This window comes from Strix aluco, chromosome Z (genome assembly GCF_031877795.1).
Source record: "Strix aluco isolate bStrAlu1 chromosome Z, bStrAlu1.hap1, whole genome shotgun sequence".
Classification (NCBI taxonomy): domain Eukaryota; kingdom Metazoa; phylum Chordata; class Aves; order Strigiformes; family Strigidae; genus Strix; species Strix aluco.
The window spans coordinates 48,227,310-48,241,789 of NC_133971.1; the positions used below are offsets into that span (position 1 = coordinate 48,227,310).

General features: G+C 44.1%; 1 protein-coding gene across 1 annotated transcript in view; it reads right to left on the reverse strand.

Moving 5' to 3' along the window:
- Positions 1-10,238, reverse strand: part of PRR16 (proline rich 16) — a 160,424-nt gene extending 150,186 nt beyond the window's left edge. The window contains 2 exon segments of the mRNA XM_074812195.1: positions 9,731-9,922; positions 9,924-10,238. Coding sequence (XP_074668296.1) covers positions 9,731-9,922; positions 9,924-10,238 — 507 coding nt within the window.
- Between the last annotated feature and the right edge of the window lie 4,242 nt (positions 10,239-14,480).

The window sequence follows — 14,480 nt, forward strand, 5'->3', positions numbered from 1 at the left end:
GAAGGCCCAAACTCAGTTTTCGGTTCCCCATCAAAGTCCTGGAGCCCCATGCAGATGGTCCCACTTTAAACAAACAATAAACTTCTCATACTATTTTCAGAAATATTATATTATCTTTTTTTCTTACTTACAACACAAATTATTACAGTGCAGTAAGGATGTCTCACTCTGCTTCTACCTTGAAGTCGTTCACTGAAAGAACTGTAAACAGACCATAATAAAGAGAAGAAATAATACCATCATGGGCAAAAGACTAAAATAATTACTGCAGATTTATCAAAAAAATATTTAAGGAGAAAAAAATGAAAGGTGTTTTAAAATTGCAGGATTTTTCAGATTACTGAGGAATAATCTGCAACGAAATCTGGAAATGGTTCAACATCAGTGCTCTCAGTCTTCATAATGCAACATGGCACGTGCTGCATGAAACAATGGATCAGTTTGTTAACCTTTAAAGACATAGAAACATACCATAATTTTTGCAAAGCAACAACTGATGGTACTACTCCTATTTGGAGGCAATTGCTCCTCATTCCTCCCATCAGCTGCCATACAATAATTTTAAACCAAACCAGAATGTCAGTGGCTCAGCCATCAAGCCCTCCCACCCCAGTCATCCAACACACACATGGCCTGACATAGGGAAGCTGTAGTGAGAGATCTGCTAGAGGATTTTGTCAGCCCTTCCACAGTGAAATCAGGCTCTGCTTCTCTTCTTCCCCTGAGGTACAATATGAAAGGACAATTTGAAGCATTGCAGCTAGCTGCAGTAAGAATGACCAGAGCCAATGACGTACAGAGCTGGACATGAGCTGTGAGAGGAGGAGGCATGTACAGGCTGCAGCCCTTATCATACATTCATGGCTAACATATTAAAGATTCAGTAAAACATAATATGCACCCTACATTGACATTTGAGTGAAGTCCTACCTCAAGACCTCTACCTTAAGAAAACAATATACACTACTTGCTATTTACTGCATCTGTTAAAAAAAAAACCAAACAAACAAACAAACAACAAACCACAAACAAAATACAATCAAAACACCAAACTAAAACAAAAAGCCCAACTACTTGCAGAACAAAAGAAAGCCCTATCTATGTATAGGTAACTAAGCTAGTGTTAACCTGCATGGCTGAATGTCAGCCACAGGTGATGGGGCAAGGACAGCAGTCCATGTGCAAAACAGACTCCTTCACTCTGTCTGCCTCACAACAATAACCTCTACTGAAGAAAAAAAATGGAGACACCTAAGCAGGATATACATGAACTACTCAAGAGGTCACTGACCATGGAGTTCACCTGCCTTTCAAAGAACAGGTATAATACACAGAGAAGACTACAAGCCACCAAGATTTTGCAGCTCCAAAATAAATGAAAACAAGAAGAGGATAGCAATGGTCTTCATAAAGGTACTGTAAAATAGGCACTATGGAAAAGTACTCTTTAAACTCAGGGACAACATTTGCATCTCTCTTGCACTTCCCCCAAGAGGAGTATTAATTAGTTGTGTACAAATCGACTGTTAGTAGTACTTTGACTGGAAGTTTTTGACTGGAAGTGGGAAGGCTATTGCAGAACTTTGTCCAATGTGAGTAAGGGGAACAGAAGCATTGCTTCATTTCCAGAGGAAACTGGCAAAAATCTGCAAAACTTCAATGATGGTGCTCAACCAAGTCACTGTTTTTGTATGATGCATTCATACATAAACATGACAGCAACTGATTCCTCCGAATTCTGAAGTTTTAATAAAAATGAAGCAGCCCAAAACTAACTTCTGACACCTTAAACTTACTTTTGCTCCTACTGAAGTCACTGGAAAAATCTGACTGCAAAAGACTGAAGTTCGTGCCTCACTACTTCTGTTTTCTGAATCACAGTCAGTAGTGCACAGAGTGTGTAAAGTTTGAACTTTAACACAAAGATATGTATTTTCACTGTGGCACTGTTTTTATTTGAAAACTGAATTTATATATGCTCTATTTAGCTCATGGTTGCACAATACACATTACTATCAGGAGCTTAGTACTGCATAAAAGGAATGAAGTAGCTGACATGAGTGTTTATAAAAACAAAATAGCTAGCATAAATTGACAGTGTGCTTCCTTCTGACAAGCCTCTTGATAGTAGCAAGCTCTATATGTACACTAGATATTTTTTTCATTGTCTTACACAATACAGTTACTAACTCTTGGTAGCTTTGGTTACAAATCACATGTGGAGCAACCTTATCTTATCATATTTCAGCATTTAAAATGTCCCTGACAACCCTAATACATGGGGGTTTTAAGGTTCACAGCTGCCTTTTAGCTTTATTAGCTTTATTGACACTACCAGCATAAGAATTTTATCTTAATACATTTGCATATTTTTGTTGTGTATAACTCTATAAATGCTTCGTAGACCACAAGAAATAAAAGGAAAGGAAAACTGTGATTCAGTTACCTGCAATGACTATTTTGGACCCCTGGGCAGGTCACAATAAAGTTGCTGTGCAGTGCTTCTCTTACATAATGAATCATACTCTGCACTTATAATAAACATCCAGCTACAGTTCACGATTGCATTTGTCACAAAGGACTGCAATAAGAAAACAGAAAAAAGTCTGCTGCGGGAAAGATTAGCAAGACTCCAAGAGGAACACTGTCAAGAGGGCCAGCATCCAGAATTCATACATAAGAAGGGCATATGCATTTATTGGACTTCTAACGACAGGAACAAGTATGTTCACAAACCTCTTGCTTCAACTGACCCTACCTAGCCAAAAGAGTGGCAGATCCTTGACATCTGGAGAGAGCCCAAAAACAAGAAGAGGCAGGGATCAGCAAAGGAGGAATGGACGAAAATGTTTTGCTATGTTCTACCTACCCTAAAATACACCATATAGTGCATTTTATACCCATGCTGTAATACCTCCCACCGCCTCGCCTTCATGCAGCAATATGAACTTAAATATTTTTTTGTATTGGTGTCTGCCTGTACATCAGAGATACTGATACATGATTGATTGTTGCTGCTCTAATCCTCTTGGTGGATACAAACCACAGCTTCCTAGTTTCTGGATTAACAGGCAAGAGCCTGAAATGCCTTCCTGACATCTGGATCATTAGCTGAACACAAAAACAGAATGGAAAACATTGGTGATGAAATTGTAATACACTCCTGCAGGCCTGATGTAGAAATGAAGACCATGAAACACAAGACCACTCTTCACTTAAAAGAATGATGACTGGCCTGGTTATGGAATCAGGTTGTCTACCCCATAACAAACTTCACAGAATCACAGAATCTGGAAAAGACCTTGAAGATCATCCAGTCCAACCATTAACCTAACACTGACCGTTCCCAACTACACCATATCCCTAAACGCTAAGTCGACCCTTCTCTTGAACACCTCCAGGGATGGGGACTCCACCACCTCCCTGCGCAGCCCATTCCAACGCCTAACAACCCCTTCGGGAAAGAAATGCTTCCTAATATCCAGTCTAAACCTTCCCTGGCGCAACTTGAGGCCATTACCTCTTGTCCTGTCACTTGTTACTTCGTTAAAGAGACTCATCCCCAGCTCTCTGCAACCTCATTTCAGATAGTTGTAGAGGGCGATGAGGTCTCCCCTCAGCCTCCTCTTCTCCAGACTAAACAACCCCAGTTCCCTCAACTGCTCCTCGTACGACCTGTGCTCCAGACCCTTCACCAGCTTCACTGCCCTTCTTTGGACACACTCAAGTAATTCAATGTCCTTTTTGTAGTGAGAGGCCCAAAACTGAACTCAATAATTGAGGTGCAGCCTCACCAGTGCCGAGTACAGGGGAAAGATCACTTCCCTGTCCCTGCTGGCCACGCTATTTCTGATCCAAGCCAGGATGCCATTGGCCTTCTTGGCCACCTGGGCACACTGCTGGCTCCTGTTCAGCCGGCTGTCAATCAACACCCCCAGGTCCCTCTCTGACTGACAGCTCTCCAGCCACTCCTCCCCAAGCCTGTAGCACTGCTGGGGGTTGTTGTGGCCCAAGTGCAGCACCCGGCATTTGCCCTTACTGAAACTCCTACAGTTGGCCTTAGCCCATCGCTCCAGCCTGTCCAGGTCTCTCTGCAGAGCCTCCCTACCCTCGAGCAGATCAACACTCCCACCCAACTTGGTGTCATCTGCAAACTTACTGAGGGTGCACTCGATCCCCTCGTCTAGATCATCAATAAAGATGTTAAACAGGAGTGGCCCCAAAACCGAACCCTGGGGGACACCACTCGTGACCAACCACCAACTGGATTTAACTCTGTTCACCACAATTCTTTGGGCCCGGCCATTCAGCCAGTTTTTTACCCAGCAAAGCATGCGATCATTCAAGCCTCGAGCAACCAGTTTTGCCAGGAGAATGCTGCAGGAAAAGGTGTCAAAGGCCTTCCTAAAGTCAAGGTAGACAACATCGACAGCCTTTCTCTCATCCAATAAGCAGGTCACCCTGTCGTAGGAGATCAGGTTTGTCAAGCAGGACCTGCCTTTCATAAACCCATGCTGACTTGGCCTGATCATCTGGTTGTCCCGCATGTGTTGTGTGATGGTACTCAGGATGAGCTGCTCCATCAGCTTCCCGGGGACTGAAGTCAAGCTGACAGGCCTGTAATTTCCCAGATCATCCTTCTGACCCTTCTCATAGATGGGCATCACATTGGCCAATTTCTAATCTGTCGGGACCTCCCTGGTCATCCAGGACTGCTGGTAAATGATGGAAAGCGGCTTGGCAAGCACCCCAGCCAGCACCTTCAGCACCCTTGGGTGTATCCCGTCTGGTCCCATAGACTTGTGTGTGTCTATGTGATGCAGTAGGTAACTGACTGTCTTTTCCTGGATTGCGAGGGGGTCGTTCTCCCAGTCTCTGTCTTCTGGCTGAGGAGCCTGGATTCCCTCAGTACAACTAGTCTTGCTATTAAAGACTGAGGCAGAGAAGGCATTAAGGACCTCAGCCTTTTCCTCATCACTTGTTACCATGTTTCCTCCCGCGCCTAGCAGGGGATGGAGGCTCTCTGGTCTTTCTTTTGCTGCTCACATACTTATAGAAACATTTCTTGTTGTCCTTGATTGCTGAAGCCAGATAATTTCCAGCTGGGCTTTAGACCTCCCGATTTCCGCCCTGCATAGCCTCACAGCATCTTTGTAATCACTGTGAGTCACTAGCCCCTTCTTCCAAAAGTGGTAAACTCTGTTTTTCTCCCTGAGTTCCAGCCAGGGTGTTCTTCTCTGTCACCGGCTTCTCTTACAGCACCTGGAGACCGCCCGCTCCTGAGCCATTAAGACTTTCTTCTTAAAGAGTGCCCAGCCTTCCTGGACCCCTATACCCTCCAGGACCATCTCCCAAGGGATCCTGTCAAGCAGGTGCCCAAACAAGACCAAGTCAGCCCTTTGGAAGTCCAGGATGTCAGTTCTGCTGCCCCCTCTCCTGGCCTCTCTCAGAATAGAGAACTCTATTATTTCATGATCGCTGTGCCCTAGTCGGCCTCCAACCGCCACATCCTCCACCAGCCCTTCTCTGTTCACAAAGAGGAGATCCAGCAGGGCATCTTCTCTGGTTGGTTCGCTCACCAGCTGTGTCAGGAAGTTATCTGCCACACATTCCAGGAATCTCTGGGACTGGTCCCGCTCTGCTGAGTTGTATTTCCAGCAGATGTCTGGGAAGTTAAAGTCTCCCACAAGAACAAGGGCAAGCAATCGTGAGATTTCTCCTAAATGCCTATAGAATATTTCATCCACCTCTCTGTCCTGGGTGAGTGGCCTATAGTAGACTCCTACTACAACATCTGCCCTGTTGGCCTTCCCCCTGCTTCGTCATGGTGTTTGGGGTGACGGGAGTTGGCATCTGCTAGTTCCATCATTACTTAGAAAACATTATTTGTTAAGTCATGCCCAAATTTTATAGATCACATCTTTATGGAAAATACAAGTATCAGATGAGGGAGGATTATTCACTCGTTCTGTCAGCAAGACATTTTTGGAGGATTTAAAGCAGAGGAGGTAGACTCAGAAAGACTGGAAATTTACTGATGCATGTGCAATGCCTATGAGGGCTTCTGCTTTTCCTGCACCTCCATTTTGGATTATTCTGAACATTGGCAATAGCTACACAGCTGCTTCCTTTCGATAAAAGGCTGAAGCGTATTTAGTCAATTAAAAGCTATGCAAATATTTCACACATAACTTCCAGGAATTTGTTCTGCATGATGAATTTTTATTACTACAGAAAGTATTTATCAAATGATTTAGTTATGTATTTCCTTAATGTAAACAAGTGCAAGGCTACAGAAACATGCAATATTATCATAAAATGTGAAAGAGGGAAGTCTTAAAAATCTTAGTATCAGTGTTAAGATGATACCAATCTCTGTGCCCTGCTGTCCACAGGTGTGTATGCACACCCCCTACAATCCCTTCTGAAGCTGTAAAAGAATTAGGGCTACATCATACATTTTACATTCAAAATAGTTTAATTAGCACACGTCGTCTGATTTCCAGTAGTGTTCATCACCTCATTGTTTAGATACTAAACAGATAAGTATCATCTGCAAAGCAAGACTTAATAATAACCATCTTTCTAGACAGACTCCAGAGAAAAAAGTCTTTTATCCAGTCCTCTGGAGAAGAATAAAAGTTTAAGGCTTCACCAACCTAATTTTGAAATAGCCTGGACTAAAAGAATAGTCAGTGTTACTCAATCCTCTGGCACCCCTTTGATTTTTCTTTGGAATATTCCTCAAATAACAACCACTCAGTCCACTTTAAATCCACTAATTTCTTCCAGCACGCAAACACATCCCGCTCTCAGTACACACCCACCCAGTGTTTCTTTTTAGCAAGACAAAAGGGGCCAAGTCTCTCCTAAATTAACTGCACCCTACAGAGGATTAATCATATGTGAACTCAGACTCTCGACTTAGCACTACTCCATCCTAACATATCTCCCAGTCACACCCCTTCTCCATCCTTAGTCTTTTGTGGTTACCCTAACCTAAGTAGACCAGACCAATAAATAAGGGACAAAAAAAAAAAAAAAGAAGAGACAGATGTTCCACTTCTGAGACACCATGACTCCTAACATGTACTTGTTTTAATTCACGTGATTTAGTCAGGTGTTTTTTACAGAAAATTTACAAGCTTCATGGTTTGTGCATCTGGATTTAAGACCCTATCCTCTCCCCACAGCTTCCCCCCTTTTAAATACAAAAAGTGTTAAAGCATCAATTAGAAAAATCTTTGGAACAAAAATGCAGATGCAAATACATTAATGTAAGTAAATTATAGCAAGCTAAATGTTACAAGACACACAAGTCTTGTACAGCTATACTCCTTACAGTTCATTTTGAAGCAATCAAACTATCTTTCAATTTGACAGTACTTTGAACATAAAAATCTTACACAAGAAAACTGACACAATTTGTAGTGAAAATGAAAAGTGGGAACTTACATCCTCTAGTTTATCACATTGCCTGGTCCTACAGTAAGGAACCACAAATGAAGCACAGGTATACTTCTCTGCGTAATACATCCAAAACTGACTATAGACTAACTTCCTATATGCTTTAATGAAAGATCTGTCAATGCTTTCTAACACCTACAACCAACCTATGAATGAGACTGATTATTAGCTTAGAATACCATCAATTAGCTCACTTTCACATAAAAAGGTATGCACTGCAGATGTGTCAAGAGATCTTGTACAGATTTAGTCCATACTACAAAAGGCAGACAACTGGAGGTACTGAGACAGCAAACTTCTGCAGACTTTTCAAAATAAATGTCATACAAAGTGTATTTAGCATGTAATGATAATAATGGAAACAAGCAGGTAATTGCACATGCAACCCTTGTTTGTCGGGAGTACTGCAGCTACCTTTTTTGTAAGACATATTTAGAGAAGAGCATTACCCAAAAAACTCATGTGTGGTTACAAGTAAGTTTTAACTACTTTTTAATAAAAATACCTTTATTTTCTCAAAACATGCTCTTGGCAATCCTTCCACCCTTCAACAGGTAAATAGTACTTAATAGAGTTACGTCACCATTTTTCTACAACTTCCCTTTTACATTTCACTCTATTTGGGAAAAGGAGGTCCACACAAGCCATTTCCCCGTAGAGCAGAGGTAAATCCAGTTCTTTTTCACAGATGCAGTCAACCAGAACAGACAAGTTTGCTTAGCTAAAACGTGCCACAGTAAATGATGACATACGACCTCCACCTACAGTGATCTTCCTTGCTAACTAGAGAAAAGCTAGGACTGATTACGTGCAAAAAATTATTTACATTCATGGGACAGATAACAGTACATCCTCTCCAGGTCCTGAAAATGTGCTTCTGCAACAACAGAAGCCAGTTTGCTCTATCAGTCTTTAAAACATTGAAAGAACTGCCCTAAACAATGTTTATTTCCACTTCAAAATACCTCAAAAAACTACAAAGCACAGACAGCTGCACGCTAAGGAAAAGAGAAATTATAAATATATTTTTAAAAAAAGAAGAAATCCGGAATTGGGGGGTGAGAAAGAAGTCTAACAGCTGTGATTAGCAAGATGTGTGTTTATACATCTTTCAACATTATTCGAAGCACTGAGTGAATTTCAGTCTGCCTCGGATGGCAAAAGTCTGTTGAATGAAACTTGTTGACAATGTTGTTAAAATAGAAAACTAATATTTGATAGCAAAGAACCACAGCCTGTCATAAATGTCAAATACAGGATTATAAAGCAATGCACAGAGATTCTGGATTTGAATTTCGGTGCATAATCCAACCATCTGTCGACCAGTTGCGTAGCAAAATGAAGATAAGGTGGAAATGTCGAAAAGGACACCCAAATACTCTTCCTCAACTACAGCATTTCCCTGTTTAGGAACACGCCCGCGTAATCGCACTCTGCCTGCAGATTAATCTCGGGGAGATGACACTCGCCACCGGCGAAAGGAAGATTGCAAAAGCAATCTTGCCAGATAGGCAAGATAAACAGGGCGCTCAGCTCTCGCTGAAGCAGCCTGCAGAGGCAGAAGCGGACTTCGCCGTGCCGCTACTACCGAGCCAGGCAGCGACCCTTCGCCCAGGGCGGCGGGTGCGGGGGTCCGGGACCCCCCCAGCCCGCACCGGCCGGGAGACGCAAACCGGGGCTGCTGCCTGGGGGGGAATATGGGGCTGCACCATGCAGCCGAAAAGTTAAACCCGTTGGAGCGGGAGCGGAGCTGCTCTTGACACCTCTCCCATCGTCGCGATGCCGGCCCGGCGCAGGCCAGGATCGGGCAGGGCTACGGGTCCCGCAACTCCGCAAACACCCTCCTCGCCCAGCAGGGACCCCGCAGGAGAGGCACCCCTGGCCTCCCGGGAAAAAAAAAAAACTCGGAGGGGTGCACCGAGATGGGAAGTCCCCGGGAAACGCCGCCTCGCAGCCTCGGGGAGCACAACCGGCCCCGAGGGCGCCCCGCACCGGAACACGGGCGCTCCGGCCGCGCCACCCCGTCCTGGTTCGGATTACCGGGCGCCACAGCGAGGCACGGCCGCCCACCCCGGAGCACGGCCGAGGGCCGCCCCGTGCCCAGCCTGGACACCAGTTGCTCGACCCCCGGCGAAGTGGTGAAAGGAGCCTCGGGGCGGCAGCAGAGCCCCGGGGGGAGCAGGGCCCCCGGCCCACGGGCGAGGGGTGCTCGCCCCCCACAGGGCAGACCGTGGGCCCGCCCGCGCAGCCCTCCGCGTCTCACCTCCTTAAGTTCCTTGGCCACGTCTTTCAGATCCCCCAGGACTAATTCCAAATCCTCCACGATGATCTTGATCTGCTCCTTCACCTTGGCTTTGGAGGCTGACGGCGGCCCCTCGGACGGCGACGAGGAGGAGGATGCGGTCCCCTTGGACTGGGCGGACATCCTTCGGGGCAGCCCGGCGCGGCCAGGGGAGCACGCAGGTCAGGCGAGCGCGGCGGCCGCCGGCCGCCCGGCCCCGTCCCTCCGGCTCCCGGAGCTGCCGCAGCCGCTGCCGCCGCCGCCTGCCCGCCCGCGCATCCCGCGCCGGGGGCGCCGAGCCGCGCCGCGCTCCGCCGGGCGGCCGCGCTGTGCAGCTGCCATCGGCTCCCGGGAGCGGCGCGGGGGCCCGGCTGCAGCCCGCCGTGCGCCGCGCCTGCGCCTCGCCCCGCCCGCGCCGCCGCCGCCGCCGCCGGCTCCGGCTCCGGCCGGGGAGAGGGGCCGGGGGAGGAGCGCCCGCCGCCCGCAGCATCGCCCCCGCCCGCGCTCCTCGGGCGGCGGCGGTGAAGGCGGCGGGGGGGGAGGTAGGGCGGCTCCGCCGGAAGGGGCGCGCGCCCTGCCGCCTGCCCGCCCGGCGGCCCGTGGGGGCGAGCGCGCGGCGCCGTGTCACCCCGGAGCGCCGCCGCGGGTCCCCAGGTGCGGGGCTGGCTGCGCCGCCGCCGCCGGAGGAAAATATTTACCCGCCGAAACAGCCCCCCAGGAAGGGAGACTCCTTTAGTGGGTGGCTCATCGCAAAATCCCTGCCGAAGGAGGCAGCAGTGCCTGTTTCTGGTGAAAAAAGTCGTAACTGGGAGGTGATACTGGCACACCTCGGCTCTGCACAGGAACCGTTCTGGCTCCTCCGGCATGCACCGTGCTCGGTTTGGACTTTGCTGCTCTAAGGAGGGAGGCTACGGGAAGGACGGTATTTTGCCAATGCCCCGAATTCTTAAGAGACGCCAACATGTCTCTGCTCACCCCTACATGCTGCCCTGCAAACACACAGCCATCCGTAGACCCTATTCTTGTCGGGAAGCATAGGTTGTGCATCTCAAAAAGAAAAATGCACAGGAGCCAGAACGGCTTCTTACGAAGACGCTCCCTGGCTCTTTCTAAGAAGCAGAGGCCAGTGCTGCGTTTGAACACCCTTTCCCTAGCATTATTCAGAGATTGGTCGTGGGGCAAAAGGAAGAGATTGCTAGATACCACTCAACTGTGGTGGCTTTTCATCCTACTGCAAAAAGGTGGCACGTTCAGGTAAAAGGAATTGGTTTAAGTATTTCTACCTCCCACTAGCTAAGAACGACAAGAAGGGGGCATGCAGCCAAGCCACGCTCCGAGGATCGCCCTGCATGGTTGAAACTGATTTTGGTGCTGTAAATGCTTCTGAGAGTTTTGGCAGCCTGAGAGGTTTTAACCTAGCTAAAGCAGGAGGTGAAAAGCAGAAACCTTGCCCAGAGCAGTGTGTCTGCACATGGTGAAAATCTCACTCGGTGTTGAACAGTTTGCCTCTGGGAAGGGTGTGGGACCAGGATATGAATAGACAGGGGCTGACAGCACAGCACCTCTTACTGTCTCGGGTTAGGTATAATTATCTTTCCACTTTTTGCCACTATGAAACCTGCGGTGTTTGGCTGAAATAATTTGTTACTGGGCATATATTGTATTGTATATATATTATATTGTATTTTTCCCCAAGTGTCTCACAGACCTTTTAAACACTTTCAAGGAGGCCGTGTTCAAGAAGAGCCCATGTCTTTCTTCTTGACTTTCCTCAAGTCTCATGGTAGATTTTTTTTTCATCTCACCAAAGCAAAAGCTCTTCCAACACTGACTTTTAAAAGCATTCCTGCTGGTTATTTTTGCTTAACTATTTCTGTATGAGCAACAACATCATATGATTTTTTGAAGCTAGCTAAGTAATGGAGTCTGAATTTCCAAACTCCAGTCACTGCTAAATTAGGAAGAAAGCAACCCACAAGTTGTTGAGTAAGTTTTAATTAATATGTTTGAATAGTATTCCTCAAAGCTGTTGTATTAAAAAATAAATAAATAAATAAAATAAAGCTGTCAGTGAAATCCATGCAGAAGCCAGCATATATCCAGTTTAGAATTAGAGAAAAAAGTCTATTTTCTGCCAGAAGTTAGGGACAGTGTAACAGTATACTGCACATATCTATACAAAGCATGGCTTAAATAGGTAACGGACTGTTTCTACTGCATTTCTGTTTCTATCACAAACTTACTACCAGATTTGCTACAGACCCTCTAAATATTGTTTAGTCTAATTGAGCATTCATGATGAGACATACTTTTCCTACCCAATTGCTTATTTTTTTATTGACTGTATGAAGCCTTGGCACCTCTCACTGCTAAATATTATTTTAAGAAGGGAAAAATGATTCCAGTTCTATCTCAGTTTTAAGTCATGACAAGATTACACCCATAATCCTGTGGTTATCCAGTTTCCTTAATCCTGTGACCACGTTCAGAGCCTTCTCAATCTTTTGAAGATATAAATTGTGTCCACTTCACCAATCCCTCCACTTTTGTAGTAACATTATTCCAAGAGCAGTGCAGGATTATATAGAGGCTGCTATTTTGTATTCATCCAAGTGTCTACTGCTTATCCCTGAAAAAAACCTGACAGCTCTTCTAAGTCCTGAGCAAAGTTCATTGTCCTATTGGTTTTGAAAGCAGTTTTATGCCTTTAAAAAATGTTCTGTACCTTGCTAAACCGTGTCTCAGTTAACTGATAGGTAGTGTCCCATAGCAAAGTTATCTACTAGTTGTTCTATTTGTTTCACTTCTGTTTCTGCAAGAAAATGTTATTTATCAGTGTGTTATAGGTTTATTCTTTTTGAAGTCTTTCTGTCTGTACTTTCACCAAACCTGAAATGGCTAATCAGGGAAAAGAGGAGTAACTCCTTTCTGGAAGTCTGACCTCTCTAGGCCCTTAAGAAGATCCAGAGGGTGCACAGGAAGTCTCCCCATACTTTTGAAAGAATAAACTTAAGATCTTAAAAGTGCAGTTCACTGATCTTCCACTAACACTTTTTAATACAGAAAAAAGCACCCAAACATAAGCAAAACACACATTAAGTGAATACTTAGTGAAGTAATGTGGCACTCAACCATACCATTGCCAGCTGTGATCTCATTAAAGCTCATAAGTGGAGTAAGGCTTGGCCTGATCAGGAATCAGAAAGGACGTCTCTCAGGAAAATCTCTCAAGATGCTGCAAAATTTTGTTTTGGTGATTCAGTAGATGGCACTTTTCCTTTTGGAAAAAAATATCCTATATCTCAGCCCAGTGTTACAAATAGAATGAAGTGAACACACACACACAAAGCAGTGATTTTATCATGCTGTTTTATTTACGCTATTTATTTTATGTGTGGAGTCACAAAGAGAGATGGAAACTATGCAGGAAATCGTGAGTAATCACAAAATGTAAATGAATCACAGAAACAATTTTTCTTGAGAATCAGCCAGACCAGTCATATCAGAAATACAGAAATGGAATTACTTTTAAATTTAGACACTTTTCTGTCATTACAGAAACAAAATAATGTAAAAAAAATTCCCCAAATCCTTACCTTCTTGGGAGGGGCTGATACAGTACTATAAAACTTTTATACTTATATGAGAATATAAACCAAATGAGTACTTTACAAATTATATATGTAGAAGTACATCCAACTTTCCTCAAGTCATTAGTATTTCAGATAGATGAATTAAAAATTAATTTGCTGTTGCATGTTGAAGGAATTTTTTTTTAATTTGTGCTATTTATCAAAGGTAAGTGTTGAGCAGAGTCTTCTAGATCAAACAAAACATTTTTAATATGAATGTTCTGATTTATTTTAAACATTTTCAAACTTTCCAAACAAAATTAATGAATTTAGAAAGCAAAAAGTTACCTAGATGAACTAACTAAGTTTGGGAATGATAAAATAAAACCGTAATTTATTTTCTATCTCTCTTTTGAATTTGTCCCTAAAGGAAATATTCCACATACAAGATAGGGAAACACTGAAACAGGAAACCTGTCTTTTTGCATCCCAAATGCAATTATGGAAGAAAGCTTAATTCAATTGCCGCAGGCTTGCATATTGGACATGTGCTAATTAAAATATTCATCAAAATCTTCAAAATTAATCATAAATTAAATTAAAATAATGGGTTAAGCTATACTACAATGCCACTAACTTACATTTCAGGTACTTGTTAAACACAGGTTTTCATCTTTAATCTTTTCTATCCTAAAAGAATAGTGGGCTAATCTCTTTCCAAAATGCTCCCATACTTTGCTGAATATGGTGCTCTTTTCTTAATTTAAAGTAATTCTTTAACAGCTATGATGAGGAAGTCACACTGGCTGCTTACACTCCAAACTATAGAGTTGTACTTCATTTGGATAGAGGCTGAAAGACTCTTCAGTTAAAGGAAAAAAATTGAAACCACTTTCTGAAGTGTGTCATAATTAAATGCCATTATGTTATTTCACTGCTTTAAAAACAACCAGTTATTCCCTTAAAAAGAAACTCAGGATCTCACAAAATAAACTACATACTTCTGAATTAAGTTGGTTCATTTCCAAACAGTATATAGAAAATGTAATCGAAGTCAGGATTAAGGCAAAGTCACTCTTTGTACCAAGTTCTTATGTTACTTCTCCAACCTTTTCCTCTTGATATTGATTTAAAATCAGGCATACCATATGTACAGTTTG